Source organism: Protopterus annectens, chromosome 9.part0 (assembly GCF_019279795.1).
Source record: "Protopterus annectens isolate FY-2018-M chromosome 9.part0, PAN1.0, whole genome shotgun sequence".
Lineage (NCBI taxonomy): Eukaryota > Metazoa > Chordata > Ceratodontiformes > Protopteridae > Protopterus > Protopterus annectens.
In genome coordinates, this window is record NC_056743.1 from 1,706,227,870 (window position 1) to 1,706,252,341 (window position 24,472).

A 24,472-nucleotide genomic window follows, 5' to 3' on the forward strand; every position below is an offset into this window, starting at 1 on the left:
GAAAGCTTCCTTGATCCTTATTGCCCCTTACTGGCCTCGACAGGTTTGGTTCCCGTTTCTCCACCGTTATCTGTTGGAGCAAGCTTGGCATCTGGACCCAGTTCCAGACCTCTTGACCCATCAGTCGGGTCAGTTGCACCACTCCCTTCCTTCTCTGAACCTCACAGCGTGGTTCCTCCAATTCCAACTCTAGCCAGGCTTCCTCGGATATCTCGCTCAGTTAGAGATATTTTGATAGCCTCTCATAAAGCTTCCACTTAGAAGATTTATCATAACAAGTGGAAATGTTTTTCCTATTGGGCGCAGTCAAAGAATATAGATCCTTTCACTGCTTCCATTCAATCAGTTCTAGACTTTCTAGCCGAACTTTTCCACTCAGGTTCGTCTCCATCTACCATTAGAGTTCAATTGGCAGCAATATCGAACTTTCATGTTGGAGTCTCAGAGTCCTCCATTATGTCTCACAAACTCTGCAAAGCCTTTTTAAAGGGAGTTTTTCTCCTCAAACCACCAATCAGGGATCCTCCTCCTCAATGGGATCTCAACTTGGTTCTGACGTCCTTAATTCTTCCCCCCTTTGAACCTGCGGCTTCATGTTCAATAAAGTTACTATCTTGGAAAACACTCTTTTTAGTAGCTATCACTTCAGCTAGAAGAGTCTCTGAACTCCATGCTCTGTGTAGTCAACCCCCTTATCTTGTGTTTCATAAGGATAGGGTGTCCTTACGTACTAACCCGTCCTTTTTGCCCAAGGTAGCTTCACTGGCAAATTTGAATCAAACCATTGAGCTTCCTGTCTTCTTCCCTAATTATTCTAATAGGTCAGAACAAAAGTTACACTGTTTAGATGTTCATCGCCAACTTAGGTACTATTTAGACAGGACCAAACAATTCAGGAAGTCTGATCAACTGTTTGTTTCTTATGCAGAAGGTAGAATGGGCCTTCCAGTTTCTAAGTGATCTCTCTCTAGATGGCTTACTTCGTCGATTACCCTTGTGTATGAGATCAGACATCAACAGTTGCCATCCAAACCCAGGGCTCATTCAACTAGAGCTTTAGCCACTTCTATAGCTTTCCAAGATAGGCTGCCTATTGATTCGATTTGTTCTGCAGCTACTTGGGCTTCTCCCCATACCTTCATTTCTCATTATAAGTTGGACTTGGCCTCTAGAGACCGAGCCAACTTTGGTTCCACTGTACTCGAGAGTCTGTTCCGATAGGCCACCCGGGACAAGGTGCTAGGGACGCGGTCCCATCCAGCAAGAATGAAGGCGAGATAGACAACTTAACATTTAGAAGTTATGTACCTACCATAACGTTCCATGTTAGTTGTCTTCATCTCGCCTTCTTTCTTGCGTCCCACCCTCCTTCCCCCTAGCCAGGACAGACCTAGAGGAGTTTTCTTTTGTTCCTTTTATGGAATTTACTTGCTGGGCTTAGCTTTCAAACGAGATCTGAGGAGTTACCACCTAGCATTGTGGGATATAGTGGAGCCTCGAGCCGGTGGAACTAGCTCTCGAGCTTTTAGAGTGGCCGAGTCGGAGCCGAGTATCGGCTCCGAACCCATCCAGCAAGAAAGAAGGCGAGAAGAAGACAACTAACATGGAACATTATGGTAGGTACATAACTTCTAATTATACACCAATGCGCATGTTGTACCACTTTTAGTACACATTTCCTTGTGTAGTTTTGGAAAGCTTGAGTGGTGGAAGCCACTAAGCCAGTAAGGTAGCATTTTAGCCTGTTTTCGGTGTCAACTCTACCTAACCAACTATCCTGGAGCATCCTGTGCTGTCTGGTGTGTGTAACCTATCTTGATACAGCTGGCCAATCATAGACAGTATTTCAAGTCCACTACAGAGGAGTAAAGACTGAGAAATGTAAGTAATGCGATATGCGGAATGGAACAGGAGGCAGCTCAGTGGAGGACAAAATATTATTAAAATTATATGCATACAAAAATGTGATTCAAATTCACTCTTGCTTCAAGTTTTATTTAGTTGACAAATTAGTAAAGTAAAATGTAATAACTGAATATGTGAACAAGCTCATGGTGAGTATTGCTGTTTCTTTTTTTGTTTTAGTCAGCAGAAAATGGCAGCTGCAAGAACTATTTTGGTAGAGGCAAGAAAATGAAAGGAAACAAGAATATGTCTAATTACCCTCCTCCAAATGTACACCCATGGAGCCATTTCTGTGATTTCCAGGAGATAACGCATGTTGTCATCACAAAGAATCTGGTCAACGTGAACCGGCAGGACAATAAATGTCTGGTGAGAGGCTGCAGTTTTCAGTCTGTTGCCTAATATTGCATTAATGTAGGCATTTATTTGGAAGTTGCTACTCTGGATCTGCAGAAGCATGTGGTTAGGGAAATTGAAGGCCAAAGAAACCTCTACAACTGCAAAGTATTCCCATCCACTGTTGGTAGACTTTTCACTGTTATAAGTAATTTTTGTGGGGGCAAAGTAGGTATGGACAATTGGACACATTAAGAATACTGGAGAGTGGTAGAGCATATAGGTACAGTTCCCTGTGTTTAATTTCTCCAGCTCTTTTGGGATTCTAATACCATGACAGGTGAGGACCCCATTCCTAGGTCAGGCTATAATTAAAGTTCTTGAAATTAGTATTGTTTCATTCTTTGACGTTGGTCAAAAGTGCTCTTTGCAGCACCCTCAATGTGTCCAGAATTTCCTCCTTCTCTAATTCTTATGGAGTTACATGTATTAGTAGCATATCTTAATATGGTTGTAGATTCTATTTTATTAGACCTATTGCTGCTGCTACTACTCCTACTTTTGGAACTGGCTGAGTGTGTTTCTTCCACATTGCTCTCGTTTCTTCATGCCAATCCTGATATTTTATGATTGTGTCTCTATGTAAGTGAGACACTGTAATCGTTAGGTGTAGCAGTTTTAATAATCAGTACTGCTTTTGTCATTTTTTCATGGACTACTATATTTGGTGGTGGTGTATCTATTCTTGCTTTGCAGTTTGAACTGTGTATTAACTCCAGCAGGGAAGGTGATCACCTCTAAAGAGAAGTTTCTGTTTTAGAGGAGATTTTTTTATTTACTGATTGAGTCACATGTTAGCCCAGTGTTGGAATACTGGGTGTCTGCTTTTCCAAGAAGGCATCAAGCTGGCTGTTGTGAGCTGTACAGAGGAAACACTGTTCCACATTTGTAAAAGTTCAATCAGAATCATTTTAGATAGGGCGTTATTTTCATTAGGATGGTAATGACATTTCCTTCCGTTTTTATGAAGCATTGCTGTAAAACCATGAAAACTGTTTTTTTAAGTGATAGATGGAAATGTCATGATATGTAACCAGTGCTTTAGAGATTATTGTCAAACACAACCCAGATACTTTCTGTAATTTTGGAACTGTGACGGTTCAGCATGTATATAGCAATTTTCAGACATCTCTTGACTTGTTGGAGCTGCAGTGAAAGAAAACTGTTTCATCATTGGCACTGTTTGGACCAATATTGGTTTCTAATTTCCATTTGGAACAATGGTTCTGTGAAGAGCTTACATGTGTATACATGGGCTTCAGCTGCTGATAAAAATAAAAGTGTATTTTATAGATGTTAATTACCAAGGAGCCTTTCCTTCTGTCAGATGAGTAGAAAAAAAGGCTGTTGTGGTGGTTAATGGCTTTCTTTATAGGTAGCAAATATTCTTTGCTTACAGAACTGCTGGGGAGCTTTAGTAGGTTGACATCAAGTTGGTGTTATTGGCAGCCATTTGCCAAACCCTAGTACATGCTTGTCTTTAGAGTTATATTTTATGTTGATCTATTTTCAGAAAGATAGAAAAACAGCTGCAAGTGTAGTACAATAAAGTAACATGAAGTTGTGCATAGTCATTATAGAACTTTAGCCAGTAGAAAAAAGGCAGCTTCAAGAATTATCGTGGTAGAGGCAAGAAAATAAAAGGAAACAAGAACAAGTATACAGCTTTGGATTTCCTTTTCACATTATGCTTAGAAATATTTGGAAATAAGTTGCACCATTACCGCCATTCTGTTACTGATTACCCAATTGTTTCCATTCCTTTTGTGAAATTTGTGCTGCTCCCTTCTGCTTGTTGTTAATTTAGGTAATCACAGCTTCCTGTGTTAATCTGGCATGTATGCAGTTTTATATAGATACAGATGGGCCTGCCAACCATCAAGGCTGCTGGATTGGCTTCCCATTATTTCCCATCTGTGGTGAAAGATCTGGTGTCCATTCATTCATTCTCCTCTGTTGTAAGAGACACTGGATCCCATTCATTTTCCTATTTAGTGAGAGCTGCTTTAGACACAGCTGTTACCCAAGCAGCCATAAGGAGAATTTCTAATATTTCCTTAACATCTCCCTCTGGTGGTAATGCGAGCATTGCCATCACCATGGTAGTCACATAAACCACTCCAAGGGATCCAAGGGAGTGTGCACACTCCTGCACATAGACAGAAAAGGCCTATCATCATCTGTTTGAGTGACCATGCCCATGTCCGTCCTCAACCTGTGACCTGATTTGGGAACAGCCCCATGCCTTTTACCCATTGTGATAGGTCCATTGGATGGGAGCCATCAAATCTCTCCCCCTTGGGCTGGAAATGTCATCAAAAAGGTACAACTCTTTCTCATCCACCCACCTTACCCTCTGTGTTCCATAACAACAGACACTAATTGAATTTGGTTTGTCTGAGACACAGAGCTTTATCCCCTTTTCATCATATAGCTAGGTGATACATATGCAGACTTATAGGCTTGGATACTTTTGATAAAAAAAAGATGTACTATGTTTAGTCAGCAATTATAAAAAAGTTACAGAAAGTTAAGTTGCAACTGCTTTTTTTCTGTTTAAAAGAAACAAGTGAAAATTTCTAACTGGTTGTCATTACTTCAAGTATAATTAATATTTCAAGTTGCTGTAACAGTTATGGTATTTCCTAGCTTAATTGCTGGGTAACAGTCATCACTCAGCAGAGCAGTATTTAATTATTTGTGTATTGTTTGCTTGTTAACTTACCCCTGCAAGTTTCATTTTCAGATGTTTCATGCAGGTATGCAAGTGTCATAAACAGTAAAGTAAAGGTGTTAAACAGTATATTTTCATGAAGATGGATGCACAAGTTAAATAAGGAAATTGTGTTTTGCAAGTGGGATCAACATTTAACAGACAGAATGTAGAGAGTAAAAACTTTATAAAGATAGTGCCGCTCATCTTGTCAAGATAAAATAGACAAACATTCATGGGTCCAGTTCAGGCAGCTTTATTACACACAGACACATCAGAAATGAGGCTTTGTAACTTAAACTTAAATTTAAATAAACTTATAAATAGACTGACTACCACACTCATGCAGGTTAACACCGTTGCTGTTCTGTCAAAATGGCACTGCTGTCTGCACGTGCTCACTATTTATATGCATGTACTTACATCTGGAAATGCTTCTTAAAGGTACATGCACGCATTCTGATCTACATCCACCTTCTATGAGAAATAGTCCACATACTAAATAACAGTATTCAATGACTTACAATTTACAGAAATTATCTTTTGACATGCAGTTGTACAGAACTAATTTGACATGCAATCCTACAAAATCAGACACACATAAAACAGTCTTGTCCAGGTTGCTGTGTATTTTATACTAGGTCTGTAAGTATGACCTGATTGTGTGACATAAAAGTCAGAATTGGGTCTAGCAACAGGGACTGTCTTCAAGGAATGTTCAACTTTGGGGACAACTGAGGCATCATCAGGAACGGGAATGGATACTGAGACATGTTCTTCAGTATGAACATTGCCAGGGTTGCTCTGAAATCAAGTCTGTATCACAGGGGCGATGGTGCGATATCGTTTCTGATACAGGAAGAAGATGTCTGCGGTTTCTCCTGTATTCTGTATCCTCAGATTCCACTAAGTAGGATCTCGGCTTGGCACATATACCTCTCACTTGACTAATTTGATCAAAGCCTTTTGCCATTTGCATCCTCACTGTCTTTCCTTCTTTTAACGGATGAAGAAATCTGCTCATTTTATCATAGCTGGACGTCCGAGAAGAACACTAAAAGTTGAGCTTTGATTGCTCCATTGTTTTTAGAACTGATAGACAAGCTTGTTCTGGTTTGCCTAGATAGAAGTCTCTGAGCAGGTGAGCCAAGTAGGTTGTCACGAGGTATATTTCTGAGATTAAGTAAAGAGATTAAGTAAATTCAAGAAGATATTGGTATTGTCCCGCTTACTAATTGCTTTGCATTCTGTACTGCATGTTCAGCAAGGCCGTTTGACTGTGGGCATTCAGGACTACTAGTAACATGAATAAAGTCCCACTCTTTTGCAAATCTCTGAAACAGTCGACTGGTAAACTGAGAAACGTTGTCAGAAATAACTTTGTGTGGACTACCATGGACTGAGAAATGACGTTTCATCTTGGCAATTACAGCACTAGACGTTGGGTTAGGTAACAAATCGGTCTCAAACCAGTTTGAATAAGAGTCTACCAACACTAAGTAATGTTGATTGTTCCACTCAAATATGTCAGTTGCTACTGTTGACCAAAGTAGTTCAGGAATTTGGCTTTAGCTGAAGTGGCTCTTTTTGCAAATGCAGCTTAGTACTGTTGCACACTGAACAAGAAGAAAGCACTTTATCGATGTCTTTCGATAGAGAAGGCCAAAATACTAGTCCTGTCCCCTTCTTTTGGTAGAATCGGAACCTGGATGGCCACAGTGCAAAATCTGAATGTATTCACGCTGTAAGGAAGTAGGAACAATAACTTTTTGACCTTTGAAAATGATACCATCTTCCATCAGCATCTCATCTCTGTATGGAAAGTAAGGTTGCACTTCTGGCGGTACACAGGATTGCTTTGATGGCCATCGTACATTGATGAAGTGGTGGAGCTTTTGCAAAATTGGAACAGTTTTTGTATGATCTGAAACTCATCAAGTCCTGTGGTAGAAAAAATTATGCACTTCCATGACATCAAAGTCAAAATTCTCTGCATCAAGCTGTCCCGTGGTATTTTTGGGTGATCTGGATAAGGTATCAGCCAGATAAAGAGTTTTGCCTTTTGTATAGACCATTTTGAAATTATACTTTTGTAATCTGGGCATCATTCTTTGTAGTCTTACTGGAGCTGAATGCATAGGCTTCTTTAAAATAGTGACTAAAGGTTGATGGTCAGTTTCTATCTGGATAGCTCAGCCATCATGCCAAAAAGTTCCTTCTCCGTTTGAGCATACTGCATCTCAATTTGGGTAAGAGTTCTAGATGCATAGGCAACAAGTCTGCCCTCTTGAAGAATAACTGCACCAAGACTGAATTTTGAAGTATCACAGGAAAGAACTACTGGTTTGTGGACATCATAGTATCTCAATGTAGGCTGGTTAGCAATTTGCTGTTTGAGGTTGTCAAATGCTCTGTGATATAGTTCTAACCATGACCGTGCAACATTTTTGTGTGTTAGCTTTCTTAGACGCTGATAACTCACTAAAGCCAAGGATAAAATTGCCCAAATAGTTAACCGTACCTAGAAAATGCTGTAAAGCTTGGACATTGTCTGGAGCTGGCATCTCAAGAATGGCTGCTTGCTTGGAAGAATCTGTTCGTAAGCCTGTACTGGTAAATAAATGACCTACATAAATAACTTCTGGTAGTCTGAATTTGCACTTCAGAGGATTGAGCTTTAAATTCACATCACGCGCTCTGTCCAGAACTTTCCTGAGGTTTCTGTCATGCTCTGTTTCACTATTACCTCCAGCCAGTAGGTCATGAACTGTTATTGCCTACAGGTAGCCTGAAAAAAATTTGCTCCATTGCTCACTTAAAGAGTTCAATAGCAGAATTTATTCCAAAAAGCATCCTGTGGAATCTGTATCTACCAAATTGGGTACTGAATGTAGTCAGTAGTGAAGATTTGCAATAAAGCATTACTTGCCATATCAATTCTTTGCATCCAAGACAGAAAAAAACAGTGGCATTTGGCATCAGGGTTGCAATTTCCTTGACTGTACAGTAGGATGATGAGGCCTTTTTAATGCCTTGTTCAAGTCTCTTGGGTCAGTGCATATTCTGATTTCATCTGAATTTTTCTTATGAGCAGCTACTATGGAAGACACCCACTCACTTGGTTCTCTAACTGGACACACCACACCTTGATGCACCATTTTGTCTAATTAGACCTTGACTTTGTCCTGCATAGCTGTTGGAACTCTTCTTGCTGGTCTGACTGACCTCTGGGTCTACTTTCATGGAGTACACAACTGGAGGTTTTCCTTGCTTGTCGTAAAAACATCAGCATACTCTGAGAGAATAGTGTCAGTGGAACTGGGGTGTTTACATGATGTACTTCTTTGATAAAAGAAAGCAGTTTCATTCTTAAACTGTCACTGAGACCTAATAATGACTGCGCATGTCTTCAGACTACATAAAATTGCAAGCTGTAACTGTTCCCAGCCGAAGAGCATGAAAGCACTACTGAGCCTTTGGTTTGAATCTCTTCACCTCCATAAGCAACAAGCTTTGCACAGTTGACCAAATTAAGTTGCTCACCAGCTTTCACTCTAGCAAATGTTTCTGCTGACATCACATTACACTTTGAACCACTGTCTGCTTTGAGCTCTGTGGGTTTACCATTGGTCAGGACAGTACAAATCTACTGCATGAATATTTTCATCAACCACTGATGTACCATCTACATAGAAAGTATGGTTGCAGCTTTCTGTATGATCAACTTGCTTTTTTGAATGCCCTTTCTTAGTAACTGAATGAGTCTTACTTGATTTACAAAAACTTTTGAAGTGGTTCCATTTTTTACACTTGTAGCATTGCTGACCAAATGCTAAGCACTTCTCTCTTTTAGACTCATGGTTGGTGCCACAGTTACAACAGTTAACAATTAAACTTTACTTGGGGTTTGCTGATTCACCCTCATAATGCACTGAGCATGCCCTTTTTACTGAGCTAGTCTTGAAACTTGCTAGAAAGGTACAATGTTTCCCAGGGGAACCCACAGGGGTTGCAGCAGCCATGTGTGTAGGCCTGTTTCTGCTTGCCACATGTTGCATGCTACCTATGTTTGCTCTAGAGGCTGTTGAAACTATGGTCTTATAACATGTAAGCATACTTGTGTGTCTTTCTGTGATATCATAGATTTGACAAATCTCTGTGGCTTTCCTTAATGTTAAATCACTGTCATGAATATTTCTCACTGCAGTACTATTAACACCACACACAAGCCTGTCCTTTATTAATTCATCTTTTAAGTCACCAAATCTGCACATTTCAGCCTTATTTCTCAAGTCAGTGATATAAGCTGCAAAAGTTTCACCTAGTTTTTGGTCTCTTGTATAATATAAGTGCCTCTGTAATGTAACATTTGTATGGGGGCTGCACGTTTCTCAAAATTTGCATTTCAAGCACTCCGGGTCCTCCCTTGATTCAGCCGTTACCACAATATGACGATTTTCCCCCTCTCCTGCATATACTGCTGGTGCATACACAAATGAACACTTTCTTTCAATAGCCTCTGACCCAGCTAAGTTAAGCAAAGTGAATGCCCTTGTATGTGCATCTTTGTCAGAAAAAGCTGCTTGTATGAAAATATCGTATTCCTGCTCCAGTAGTCTCCAATTATCTGCTATGTTATAATCAAACACAAGTGGGGTGGATCTGCGAAATGCTTCTGCCATATCAACACACAGTAGTGAAGGTGCTTGAATGATGTACGAACATGCAAACACAAATGTATATGCCATAACTTTATGCCAGTACTTGTAATTATGCCCAGGAGCACAACAAACTCTTTTAAATAACTGCATTTTGCCAAATAAATCTCCATAGCACAAGAACACTTTGAAATCACTGTTCTTTGTAAAACCAGTCTTTATCAAAAAGTACTTCAAAATGACTGTACTTTGCAAGTATTTAACTATATTACCGTTAATGCATAAAGTATTCACTTCCAACGTAACGGTCTAGCTCTCAAAGTAGGTCTTTAGAAATACAGTCATTTAACCCATGTCCAGCGTTCGCTCTCAACCTTATAATCCATTGGGCTTCCATTTCTTCAGTACTCAGCCTCATATCCCCTCCTCTCTTATTGCCATAGTTAATTCATATTACCTGTGAATAGTTTGTGCAGTAATGGTAATATAGTTAGATACTACCTTCATGATCACATATATATATATTTATTTAATATGGCATTATGTATGTATAGATTTTTTCATATATTTTTTGTATATATTTTATCCAGATGAATTTTAGGATGTGTATCTTTAAGTCTGTAACTTGCTTTGTCGTGTGATTTTTAGCTGAATTGTTAAATATGGTGTTTTAGGCATTAAGTGTTATGTTACACCTGAAGAAGCATTTGGTGAAAGCGCTTGTGTGTTTTAATTAAAGACTGTTCCTGAACCTGAAGCTTTGCCGACGTTGGTTGTTTTTTAATTTAATTTAACTAGTAATATGTTTTGTGCCTTTTGTTTGATTAATAATGATGTTTTGTGCTACTCGTTTGATTAATGATGCGTTTTGTGCTTTACAAGTGCTCTGTTTCATTTTCTTTGCCAAGTAAATCATTTGTGTAGTCTTTCATTACCTTAAGTTTGTTACTGGCCCTTTTTCGTTTGTCTGAGCTCTGTTTCACTCAACCAGCTGGATCTGCCTTCACCTTCAACTCTGCACCTCATGGCTTGAAGAAGTTGCTCTCTTAATCCTGGTTCTGACACCATGTCGCTCGTCTGGTCATGGTAAAACAGATGAACATTCATGGGTTCAGTTCAAGCAGCTTTATTACAAATAAACACATCATAAATGAGGCTTTGTAACTTAAACTTAAACTTATGAACAGACTGACTACCACACTCATGTGTTAACAGTCTGGCTGTTCTCTCAAAATGGCACTGCTGCTTGCATGTGCTCACTATTTATATGCACGTGCTTACATCTGGAAATGCTTCTTAAAGGTACATAAACACACACACTCTCTGATCTACAGATAGGATTTGTGCATAAGCATATGCAGCTAAAATACAAGATGCCCTCCACATGAAACTATGTATAGTTATACTGTGTAGTTCAAGTTTGATAGCTGAAATGTGTACAGCTCCAGTTGGAAGGGGAAGGATACTAAGTAATGGAAGATCTCTCTCTCTTGGCTTTTTCCCGGTTAGGGGTCACCACAGTGAATCACCTTGTCCACTCATGATTGCCAGTGGAGCTTTTACGGTGTCGAGTTGCCAGCCCGGCGCCCAACCTTCCACAGAAGGCACACACACACATGCACACACCCTCACACCTAGGGCCAACTTTAGCGTGTCCAATCCACTTGCAGCATGTCTTTGGGGGTGTGGGAGGAAACCAGAGCATAAGTTTATAAATCTACTCAAACATACTGTTTCGTCATTCATACTTGCGTAGACCGATCCACAAGGACCTCAGACAGTACATGAAATTCAGGACTTGATAAATATTTCCGTTTCACCTCTGCCCTTTTGGTCTGTCAGCAGTACTCAGACTGTTTACCATATGCTTAAACCAGTATGTGCTCATCTTAGAACCTAAGGGATTCATATATGCACACCACTGCCATGGCAACTGCTTTAATCCAAACAATATTGGTGGGAATAAAGCCAAGTGCCATGAAGTACGCTCTCCAGTGCTCCAGTTTAGAGTTTCCCCATGAACGTCCCTAAATTGAATGTTACACCAGGGAGCACAGAAAGACTTCCTGAGAACTGTATTGGCCATGGAGCAAAATAATCTGTTCCTTTCACAGGGCAAGACCTCACAATTAAGCCAGTTCTTTCTGAACCTCATCCAGAAAGCTTGCAGTATCAATATAATATTCCTGAGGGCATTTAACTGCAAAGCAGCTTCCATCCTTATGGTTTCTCTAACTAGGAACATCCTGTGGTTCCTGAATAGCTTTTGAGAGAAACACAAGCACCCACATAACAATATATTATCCTTGAGCCCTTCCATCAAGGAAGTAATCAAGTAGTGGTCAAAGTTGTGAGGTACCTAGAGCTCCTCCATGACAAAAGGCATAATAGTCTGAAAGAAGTGACACTCATTGCAGCCATAAGATCATTCAGAATTATTTGGCGGACAGGAACTCTGGAATAATTCAGACATCACTACACTGATGTGGTAAGTGAACAAAGAAGGTGAGACCAACTGACACATGTTATGCAGCTTAGCCTGGGACATAGGTTCTTATTTAGCTCTCTATCCAAAGGCATATTGCATCACCTCAGACCTGAGTATACTAGTAAACAAGCTGAGCAGGTCCAAGTCCAGTAGTTACAAGAGGAACCTGGATTCTAGTGTGTACCAGAACTTGAGGAAAAGATGTATGAAACAAGAAATAGATTTGTTTGCCTGAAGATAGGGCTATCAGATTATCACTTGAAGATGTTCTTTTCCAGTCATCCAAATAAAGAAGTTTGGGCAGTTTGCGTGTTTTCCTTCTGCTGGAAAAGGGCCTGCTCTATGCCTTCCCACCTGTTCTGATCCCCAAAGGGTTGCAGACCTTTGGAGGGAAGACTGACAGTTTTCTCCCTAGTCCAGCTGAGCACAGAGGGACTAATGCAGCTCCTACAAAATTGTGCTGTACTATCCTAGGACATTTGTAGAAACCCTGTACAAACATGCAAGTGGCTACATTGAGGTTGCTGTGCCTAGCAGAAATGAGCCCAGATTTAATACCAAAAACAAACATCACTGGTGGAATCCTTACCTTAATAGGGTATATAACAAAAAAAAAAAAAAGTCATGGCCAAAATCAGAAAGAGGAACTCGAAGACAAGAGCTCTTAGTTTTTTTGTTTAGTTGACTCATTGAGATCTCAAAGTCCATCCAGGCCAGTTACGAAGTCAGGATAGTCTCCCAGGCTAATGACATTCATAAGGCCTTCTTCAGCTGGCTGAGGAATCATAAAGATAACACTCAGCAGTGTGAACAACTGGTGGCAAATGGCTTAGCCTTCACTGACCAGGGTGGCATAGCGAATCTACTGGCTGATAAATTTGCCAGTAACTTCAGACCCCACTACTCTTCCCCCCCCCCCTTGAAATCCTTTCTAGCATATGACCCCCAACTAGCAACAGGGAGCAGGTCTTGGTGACGCTCACCAAGGCCAAGAACACTGCCTCATTGGGCCCTGTCATCATACCTGTTTGCCTCCTAAGTATCCTAAAATTAGACATAGCAGGACCACTTGAGGTACGCTTCAACTATAGCCTCAAAATAGTTTACATGCCAGGTGAAAGGAGGGCTGCAACAGTCATCCCATTTCTTAAGTGTGGACCATAATCTGGCCCCAGAAACTACAGACCCATCAGTCTGACAAGTTTGATATGCAAAGCCACAGAATGAATTATCATGAAAATGTTCGACAAGGACATTGGCAACCTACAGACACTGGACCCATACCAGTTTGGTTTTATGAAGGGAAATTATTGTCCAATCAACCTGGTAGAGTTCTTTAAGAGGGTCACCAATACTATGGATGTGGGAAAATTGTGCATACCACCTACCTTGACCTGGCAAAAGGCATTCAATACAATACCTCATTCAAGTATTGTTGAGAAACTCTTAGAACTAGGCAAAAATCCCTACATAACTCTCTGGATTTCTAGACGACTCACAAAACCCAAGAAGTCAGGATTGGTGTGAATTCCTCCAGCTAGAGACTGGTCACCAGCGGAGTGCCCCAGGGCTGTGTGTTGGGACCCACTCCTGTTTGACATCTACTTCTCAAAAGTAAAGGCTAATGTCGAAGGCCTCTGGCTCACTAAGTTTGCAGACTTTAAACTGGGAGCTATTGTAGATTCCCCCCACAAGAGCAACATCCTACAAAGGAGTCTAACAGACAAATGACTGGTGCCAAAGCAATGGATTAAAACTCAACCCAAAGAAATGCATTGTAGTGCCCTTTGGGAAATTGAACACTTAAGCTAATAATCCAGAGATAAAAAAAAACCTTTAAGAGTTGACCCGTTAGTTAGGGATCTGGAACATGTGTAGACAGTAATCTGGTGTTTGACCAACACATAGCCAAGATAGTAAGATCATTCTATGTCACCCAACTCATAAGCAAGGGTATGGTATCCAGGTCCAAGAAAGTTATAGTACCACTTTGCCCAGCCCTTATTAGACCCATCATTGAGTACAATGTCCCCTTTGACATGTACCTTGTATTTTGGTTAACCAGAATTATATATCTTCTAATGAGTTAGTGTAAACAGTGAATGTTAAGTTGTCAATCTCGCCTTCATTCTTGCTGGATGGGTTCGGAGCCGATCCTTGGCTCCGACTCGGCACTTGCTAAGCTCGAGAGTCACTTTTACCAGCTCGAGGCAGCCCCATATCCCATGATGCAAGGCGGTAAATACCCAGATCTCGTTTGCCGCTTCGCTGATGAGGTACTCCTTTTGCCAGCTCGTGGTAAGTAAATTGTTTTACAATTGTTAGACAACCCCATTCCTAGTTTTTCTCTTGTATATTAGTATAATTGTCATTTTTAGGTAGTTGTAGGGTCGCTAGTCTAGTTTTACTGTTTCCCTACTTGTTTTTATTTAGTCGGGCCTTCATTCCCTTCCCATCCCTTCCTGTCAGGGTGTGTGTGTGGGTTTATATTTTCCCCTTTTAAGTTAAAATTTCTGAGTCTAGGACTGTGTGAGTTGGGTGTGTGTGTGTACTCACTATGTCCAAGGAACAGAGGGTCTCAGGCTTCAAGAAGTGTGACTCGTGCTGTCAGATGATGTCTCTGACAGATGGTCACACTTCTTGTATCTACTGCCTGGGACCTCTCCACCTGCAGGACTCCTGTGCTATCTGTCACTCTTTCAGCCAGAGAGTCCTGCAGGAAAGGAGGAATAAATTAATCTTGAGAGGACTTCTTAAACCGGAGGGCTCCCCGGCCAAGTCTGTTTCGGGCAAGCCCTCTAAGACCTCCAAGGCCCAGGCTTCTGCTTTTAAGCCGCCAGCCTTGGCTCCGACTCCTTTGGAGTCGAGATCGGGTCCGGCTGGAGCCGATATTATTTTGACTAAATCTTCGGCACCGATAGCTATCGGTGCCGATACTTTAACTGCCATATTGGTGTCGGCTCCGACCGGCTCCGATCACCATGTGACTAAGGCTTCGGTATCGGCGCCGACCGGCTCCGATACCATTATTTCCTTGCCTGTATCGCCTCCGGCCGGAGCCGATACATCCTTGACCAGACTCAGAGCCGAGAAGTTATCGGCTCCATCTGGAACCGAGGGTTCTTCGGCTCCGATGGTTCCGTCGAGGAAGCGGTCCAGGTCTCCCTCTTTGGAGCCGATACTATCGGCTCCGGCCTCTCCTCTTCTTTCGGAGCGGAGCCATCGGAGCCGATCATCTAGGTCTTCCAGGCTCTCAGGCCATGATTTAGAGAGAGTGGTAAGCAGATTGTTAAAATCACAGGCATTAGCCCAAATGCTACATAGTCCGTCTCAACAGACGACTATTAGTCCACACCCTCTTCAAGTTCCTCCTTCGACTCTCATCCAGAGCTCGGAGCTGGAGTCTATGGGAATAGTTACTGCTATGGCTGCGGGGCAGATACCTCCCCTTTCTGCTCCTTCAGCTTCTACTCTTATCTCCTCCTCGAGACCTTCCTTGGAGGGATCCGGTGGTCGGACTTCCCTGGTCTGCTCCGAGGGGGTGAGTGGCATCAGACCCTTGTCCGACCCTGCTCTTCCCCTCGGGGCTTCGGCCTTGGTGAGCTCGGCCCGACATCTGCCTCGGAGCCTTCCCTTTCAGTGGGCCCGGGAGTCCCTGTTTCTTCGGAGCGGGGTCTCTCGGATCTCCCTGGGAGGGGAGCCTTGGAGGTGATGAGGAGTGTGCTGGCCCCTGGGTTCAGTCAGCAGTCTATCCCCTTAGCTGCTCCCTCTACGTTGCCTGTAGATGTCTCTTCCCACTCTCTTGCTCCCGGACCGAGAGATCCACCGCCTGAGGTTTCCCCACTGGGAAGAACCCCCTCTTCCGAGGATTCTCCTGATCCTTCAGGAGATCCTTCGCGTAAGAGGACCTGTAAGAGGAAGCACCTAGACTCCCCTGAGTCTACTACTTCAGATACAGACTTAGATGAGTCGGAGGGGTCCCCAAGACCCCCCTCTGAGGATGTCTCTTTTTCAGACATCCTAGAACTCCTAAAACAGAGGGGAAACTGGCCCTCCATTAATCCCTCCGAGGATGAGTCGGTATACCTAGAGGCATTCGGATCTTGACCCTCCACCTCCTGGGTGTCTCCGCCTTTCGACCCCCTCATGGAGGTGATAGCTCGGAAGGCGTGGGCATCTCCTGATTCCGTAGAACCAGTTCCCAGGAGGCCTTCTAAATTTATTACAGCCCCTTCCGAGAAACAATTTCTTACAAAAGGTGCCCCTGTTGAAGCCATGGTGGTGGCGGCCGCCACCAAGAAGGAACTTGCAGATCCTTCCGTACCAGTCCATCCTCCTAACAAGGATTCTAGGACCATGGACAGGTATGGTAAGCGGATGTTTGCCTCAGCGACCTTTGCCAATCGTTTGCTGAATTATTTATGTCACTTCACCAGACTTCAAAGGGACATCCTTAAAGAATTAGGTGAAGTAGTACAGGATCCTACAGCTGCAGGGGCTCAGGACAAGATTGCTTCTCAGCTAGGAATCCTTAACTCCATAGCCAACTCCTCCATGCGGCTGATTTCGTATGCAGCAGATGGAGCGAGTAGAGCTGCAGGGACAGGAGTGGCTCTTAGACGTCAGTCCTGGATGCGGCTCTGTAATTTTGCGGATCCCTTTAAGGCGTCCTTCACAAACTCTCCCTTCGATGGATCAACATTGTTTGGTCCTCAGGTGAAGGATACGTTGACCAGGTGTGAGCAAGACGGCAAGACTCTTTCTGCCTTAGGAGTCCGTTTTTCCACCCCTTCTAGGCCTTACCCTAAAGGACAGAAGGGCGGAAAGATGTGGTTCCGTAAATCTCAGGGAGTCACGCCGGACACACGTGGTCAGTTTACCCCTATGGGCAGAGGGGGTAATAATAATAACAGACGCCGCCCTAGGGGCAGAGGGGGTCCGCAAAACCAGGGAAGCAGAGAGCCTCTCTCTGACAAGCCCTTCCAGCATCCCTGAGGTGTTGCCCGACTGTCCATCCTTGGAGGCAGTTGGGGGAAGATTATCGCTGTACCCAGAAGCCTGGCTTTCCCTTTCACAAGACAAATGGGTACAGTCGATCATATCCGAGGGTTACAAGATTCCTTTCGAGGAAAGTCCCTTCACTCACAAAAATTCCCTTCCAGATGTTCCACCCGGTCTAAGGGAAATCGCAAAATTAGAAGAATCAAAGCTTCTACACAAAAGGGCCATTCAGCCAGTTCCAACAGACCATTCAGAGCCCGGAATCTACTCAAGGTTCTTTTTGGTTCCCAAAAGACGGGAGATTGGAGACCAATATTGGACCTCAGCAGACTCAACAAGTCTGTGAAAAGACAAGATTTCGGATGGTCACACTTCAATCGATTTTGCCCTTCTTGGGCAAAGACAACTGGATGTGCTCAATAGATCTTCAGGATGCATACTATCACATAAAAATCCACAGACGCTCCAGAAGGTTTCTCCGCTTTCGGCTGGGGTCCAGTCATTTTCAATTCAGAGCCCTGCCCTTTGGTCTCACTACAGCCCCCAGAGTGTTCACCAAATGCATGGCGGTGGTCACGGCTCACCTGAGACGTCAAGGATTCCAGGTGTTTCCGTATCTCGACGACTGGCTCCTCTCAGCCACCACCAGGCATCAACTTCTTCAAGCCAGGGATTACACCCTAAATCTCTGCACTCAATTAGGAATTTCGATCAACTACTTAAAAATCCTCCTTATTGCCCTGCCAGTCTATTACTTTTATAGGCGCAAATTTAGACACTGTTTGGATGTCAGCAAACCTCACAAGCCAGAGAATCCTAGATATCCAAAACCATTTGCGGATCATCCTTGCCAGCAAAAAAGTGCAAGCCAGACTGGTCCTAAAAGTATTGGGCCTCATGGCAGCTGCCATTACTCTTCTTCCTTTGGCCCGCTTTTACATGCGTCTCCTTCAATGGATGTTGTTCACCCAATGGTCCTACCAACAACTTCCCATGCGTCGCCAAATTCTGGTGACACAAACTTGCAAAAACCACCTATCCTGGTGGATTTCTTCTCCCCTGGTTCATCAGGGCAGACCCTTTGTTTCCCCGGCCCCGGTAGCCACAGTCACTACGGACGCCTCCCTGATCGGGTGGGGGGGTCATTATCAGGGCAGGATGGTTCATGGGACGTGGCAACCGTTCGAATACCACCTGCACATAAATGTCCTAGAGATGAGAGCAGTGCTTTTAACGTTGCAAGCCCTCAACGACTTTCTTCCCTTGGGAACAATTGCAGTTCACACGGACAACATGTCCATAGTGTGGTACATCAACAAGCAGGGCGGAACCAAGTCCTACCCCTTGTGTCGAGAGGCTCTCAGACTTTGGCAATGGGCGATCTTCTCTCATCGGTTTCTGGTAGCAACGCATATCCCTGGGAAAACCAACATTTTAGCGGACAGATTGAGCAGAGCTATACTCATGCCTCACGAGTGGTCTCTCAAACAATCTATAGTGGAGGAGATTTTTCAGAAGTGGGGCCGCCCATGTTGCGATCTTTTTGCTACTCCCCAAAACAGCAAATGCCCAGCCTTCTTCTCTCTCTCTTCCCACTTCCGGGCCATCCCCCCAGAGACGCTCTTACCCAAGATTGGCCCCAGGGACTTCTTTATGCCTTTCCTCCCTTTCCATTGATACCACAGGTACTCCAGAAAGCTACCGTTTTGAGAGCCAAAATGATTCTCATTGCCCCGTATTGGCCTCGACAAATTTGGTTTCTGTTCCTCCATGGTCACCTTTTAGTGCAGCCGTGGCATCTGGATCCAGTGCCAGATCTTCTTATCCACCAATCGGGTCAGCTGCATCTGTCCATTCCTTCTCTCAACCTCACAGCTTGGTTGCTCCACTTCCTTCCTTAGCCAGGCTTCCTATGATCTCTAACCCTGTTAGAGATATCATAGTGGCTTCCCTTAAATCCTCTACTAGAAGGATTTACACTAACAAGTGGAAATGCTTCTCCCTTTGGGCGAAATCAAGGAGCATAGATCCCTTTACTGCCCCTGTTCATGCAGTTTTGGATTTTCTAACGGAAATCTTTCACTTGGGTTCTTCATCTTCCACGGTCAAAGTTCAGTTGGCTGCGATCTCGAACTTTCATGTCGGATTTGCAGATCACAACATTATGTCCCACAAGCTTTGTAGAGCTTTTCTAAAAGGAGTTTTTCTCCTCAAACCTCTTGTCAGGAGTCCTCCTCCTCAATGGGACCTAAATCTAGTGCTGACATCCTTAATTCTTCCTCCCTTTGAGCCAGCTGCTTCATGCTCACTAAAGTTCCTTTCGTGGAAGACACTCTTCCTTGTCGCTATTACCTCGGCTAGGAGAGTGTCAGAACTTCATGCCCTCTCTGTTCGTCCCCCATATTTGGTCTTCCACAAGGACAGAGTATCCTTGAGAACTAATCCATCCTTTTTGCCCAAGGTTGCTTCAAAACAAATTTAAACCAATCTATTGATCTCCCTGTATTTTTTCCTAATTACTCCAACAGATCGGAACAAAAATTACATTATCTTGATGTTCACCGCCAACTAAGATATTATTTGGACAGAACAAAACAATTCAGAAAGTCTGATCAGCTCTTTCTTTCTTATGCTGAAAATAAGAAAGGTCTCCCTGTTTCCAAAGTGACCTTGTCTAGATGGCTATCTTCCACCATTTCCGAAATTTATCAACTTAGGGGCAAACAGCTGTGCTCAAAACCAAAGGCACATTCCACTAGAGGCTTAGCCACTTCTATGGCCTTTCAGGCTAGGCTACCCTTAGATACTATTTGTGCAGCAGCCACTTGGGCCACTCCTCATACCTTTGTTTCTCATTATAAATTGGATTTGGCCTCCAGGGATAGAGCCAGTTTTGGTTCCACGGTTCTCAAGAATCTGTTCCATTGAGCCACCCAGGATAGAGGTGCTAGGGACGCGGTCCCATCCAGCAAGAATGAAGGCGAGATTGACAACTTAACATTTAGAAGTTATGTACCTACCATAACGTTCCATGTTAGTTGTCTTCTCTTGCCTTCTTTCTTGCGACCCTCCCTCCTGCCCCCTTGCCTGGACAGACCTTGATCTCCCTTGGCTCTGGAAGATTTTGTTTCTTTGGGCACCAGTTAGTTCTAGTTTTAGTTATCTGGTTTCCCCTTACAGCCTTTTTAGGCTTATTGCTCTTCTTTCCTTAGTGGAAAGTTTTTATGCTAGGTAGTTTTCCCTCTAGGTACCAAACGAGATCTGGGTATTTACCACCTTGCATCATGGGATATGGGGCTGCCTCGAGCTGGTAAAAGTGACTCTCGAGCTTAGCAAGTGCCGAGTCGGAGCCGAGGATCGGCTCCGAACCCATCCAGCAAGAAAGAAGGCGAGAGAAGACAACTAACATGGAACGTTATGGTAGGTACATAACTTTTAATTTCGTTTCTCCAAGCCTTTTGGGTTTCTAATAACATAACGGGAATGGACACCATTCCTTAATCACTCCAAAACTGTAAGTTAGAACAGGAAAAGCAAATTGGTTTATAGCTTAGACTTTGTTCCTAGATGTCAGAGCTGTTTTCAGTTTTAATTTTAGTCTTCTAAAATATTTCTTACAGATTTTTGTTAACATTTGTTTATGTTTTATTGTTGATCTTTCACTGATTCCTTCCTGCTCAAGTTTCTTTATATCACATTCCTGTCCCAGATTGATATTCTTGGTGGTGCAGTTTTCCTGCTTAAATGCTGATATGAAATTGTCAGTCTTCACTTTATCCTTAACTGTGTATTTGGTTCCATATCTCGGAACTGACTCTGCCATTATTCCAGCTTGCTCCTTCCAAAAACTCTTGAGCTTAGCTTTACCCATAATGCTCCTCTCAGGATTATCTCCAATCTCATTTGCAGCATTTAGTGCCAGACGCGTTTTTCCTGTCAGCTCTTAAGCAAACTTATTTCTTCAAAACTATATTCTTTTGTTACTTATTCCTTATCTATATTTCACTTACCCAGCTCCTCTATTAGCTCTTTCCTTAACACAAGTAGTGTTTTTTTTCTATTAACTGCCATCATTTGCAGTTCCCCTCTCTTTCCCTTTCTCTTATCCCTCTTTACCTTTACGGCAAACCGTTAGCACTATTGTTGGTACTTTTCTTTTGTCTTTCTCTCTAATTACCATTATGATAAACCATTGTTGGTATGTTTTTTCCCTGGTTATCTTTAATTTCGGCACCAGTTGCTGTTTTGGATGAAACCATTTCAGTACATCCTCTCTCCTTGGTTCCAGCTGTTGTGAAACCAGAGGAGTTTTCAGTTAAAGACAGGCCCTGCACATGGTACTCAACAGCATCAGACCCCTTTCTAGACTGGCCTCCAAGAACCTTCTTGGAGAAACCGTGGTCCTGTCGGTCTCTTCGATCCATTCCACCAAGAGCCTTATGGAGTCCAATGTTTTGAGGCTGGTAGACCAGCTGCTGGCAGTGAGGAGATTAGCCATTTTGTCACTTCCTAGCCTCACTGGCTCTGGAAATTTATCTGTCTCTGCACCAGTTTTTGTTCCTCATCTGACTCCCAACTGAGCCTTCAGACTTCCCAATTCCAACAGTCCCAGTGTTGACTGTATTGGTGCCAGTTAGATCTTCATCTCTGGCAATGGTAACTACCCTGATCTCTTCGATTCTTGTCAGTTCCAAAGAGCGTGGAGTCACTCAGATGTTGTTAGAACCATCCATACTCCTCCAGGCATTGGCGTACGAGTTCGACTGTGGCTTCGGCCTTGGAGGCGGCTTCCTTGGTGCAGGATGGGACCACAGTTCTGAGGAAGTCTATCTCTGTTCCGGGCTCCCATTCCTTTATGGGGGGCCGGCTTTCCAGGCCATGGAGAGGGACTTGTCCAGTGCAGACTCACAGTTGATACCTTTCTCATTAGATCAACATTCTTGCTGTTCCCTCACCTTGGACAGCCGACACGGAAACCTCAGGATTCAACCACAGTGGTCATGTCCTCTACAGACATCTGTCCATCCTACCGAGGAGGTACCCCTGAAGAGAAAGTACAAGAGGAAGCCCTTGCATTCCCCTGAAGAGTCTTGCACAGAAGACACTGATTTCACTGAAGGGGAAGGTTCCCCAAAGTCACCCCCGGAAGATATCTCTTTTGGAGACATACTAGAGATCCTGAAACATTGGGGGGGGGTGGCTGGACTTCCCTTCAGTCTTCCTCTGAGGAATCTGTATTCCTGGAGGCTTTCCATGCATGTCCATCTATCTCTTAGATGTTCATCGTGTTACCCTGCTGCAGTCATCACACTTGGGTTATCCTGTCGTCAGGCGGTCCCACAGTCGGCCTAAATTCCAAAGTCTTGGTCCGGCGTCAGTTGCTGTCGCTTCTTCCCTGACGTTAGTGCGCCAGGGGTATATAAGAGGCATCTGACATCATTTTCTTCAGTCTTTCTTGCCGCGCGGTGCCCGAAGCAGAAGCAGTTCGCAAGTGCCGGTCGGCCGACACCCGAGATTTTCTAATCGAATTTCAGTTCGAAGTCTTCAAAGCTAAGTACCCCGTTGGGGAACCTCTTCTTGCCTCAGTCCGATGTCAGAAAAAGTTAACAATTGCATTTCTTGTGGGAAGCAAATACCTCATAAGGACTTTCATTCTTATTGTATACCTTGCCTAGGCCCAGACCACGACGTCACTAGTGGTCGGTTTTGTGCTAGGTTCAATAAGCGAACTATAAAGCGACGCTTTGATTTCGCACGACACTACTTCAGTAGGAAGTTTAATTACACTATGCCGTCGGAGCAACCGACTACCGGCATGCATAAAAAATGCAAAGATAAAGACAGGCAGCCTAGATCTAAGCCAGACTCCGAGGCCTCGGCTGGGCTGGTCGCCAGTTCTCCAGTTTTCAGTGAGGAGCCTACGCAGCCCCTGGCGACGGCAGAATTGCAACCCCAGACTGCTTCAGATTATGAAGCAGGGAGTTCTAGGCCGACGCAGCCATTTTTCTTTAGGCCCTACCAACAACATTGCAGAAGGAGAAGCCGGTGCTGTGGAAACACCTTCGGTTACAGAAGGTGTCTTTAGACCGACTACTCTTACCATAAAATCTTATGCTAAGCTTAAGTCTCCTCTAAAGCCAAAAAAGACTGCACATCAGTCTCCAGTTCAAGGCCCCATGCCTAAGAAACAGATGCTTAAAATGGCTGAAAATTTGATTTCTTTAATCAGGGGTTCCCAACTCCCCCCCAGACAAAAGGCCTAGACAAGAGGAGGATTATGCCTCCTCCGATCAAGTGTCTATTTCCTCAGGCTCCTCTGAGGAACAGAATTACTCCTTTCCCCCTTATGAAGATTCTGATGCTGAAGATTCCATTCCCTCAGCTTCTCTCCCTGAAGATTATTCCTTTGGGGAAACCTTACATACCATGAGGGAACATTTCCACTGGGAAGGTCAGGACTACTCCAATTCAAAGAAAAGGCTCCGAGAGTTTCTTTTACTCCCCCAGCACAGACCACTTGCTATCCCTCCAGTTTTAGACATTGTGGATGATGTTTACTTAGAATCTAGTCTAAATCCAGATTCTCTGCCTCCTGCTCCAGCCAAACCAGACAGATATTATAGAGTGCCTGACTCACACAGATTCATTTACAAAAGCCATGTTGCTGACCCAGAGACAATCTCCCAGGGTCCCAAAGGGGCTAAGGGTTCTATGGCTAAAAATCCTGTACCCTCTGAAAGGGACTCCAGAGCAGTAGATAGGTGGGGGAAGAAGGTTTACACCTCACGTACTCTAGCTATGAGAGCACTAAATTGTCAATTTCACATGCTGAAATACCAGCAATTCCTAATGTCTCAAATAAAACAAAAGATGAGCATGCACCTTCAACAGTCTGAATTCAAGGAAATGCAGGATCTGTTGCATGCAGCTGAACAGGTGGGCAAACATACTTTACAATGTGGATTTGATTCCTTGGAAGCTTCCTGTAGAGCAGCTGTTACTGGGTCTGTTATACGTAGGCATGCTTGGTTAAAGGAACAAACTCTGCCAGATCATGTTAAAGCAAAGTTACTAGATGCACCCTTACAGCAGGATGTCTTATTTGGAGTTAAAGCAGAAGAGGTTTTAAAGAAAATGGAGGATAAGGCAAAATCTATGCAGACGGTCAAAGATTTCTTACAGGTACAACCCCCTCGCTTCAGCAGAAATTAGCCAACACAAAATTGGTCCTTTCCAGCTTCTGACAGACCACAGGGGGGTAAATACAGACACCCAAGTTGCAGAGGTCAAGCACAAATCCCTTACAAACCT

General features: G+C 43.5%; 1 protein-coding gene across 2 annotated transcripts in view; it reads left to right on the forward strand.

Annotated features, from left to right (window-relative positions):
* The window catches only part of TYK2 (tyrosine kinase 2), a 2,798,586-nt gene that overhangs the window by 1,233,954 nt on the left and 1,540,160 nt on the right, over positions 1-24,472 (forward strand). For both annotated transcript variants that reach the window (XM_044084572.1, XM_044084573.1), the window contains one exon: positions 2,086-2,274. In XM_044084572.1, coding sequence (XP_043940507.1) covers positions 2,086-2,274 — 189 coding nt within the window. The remainder of the gene's footprint in view (positions 1-2,085; positions 2,275-24,472) is intronic.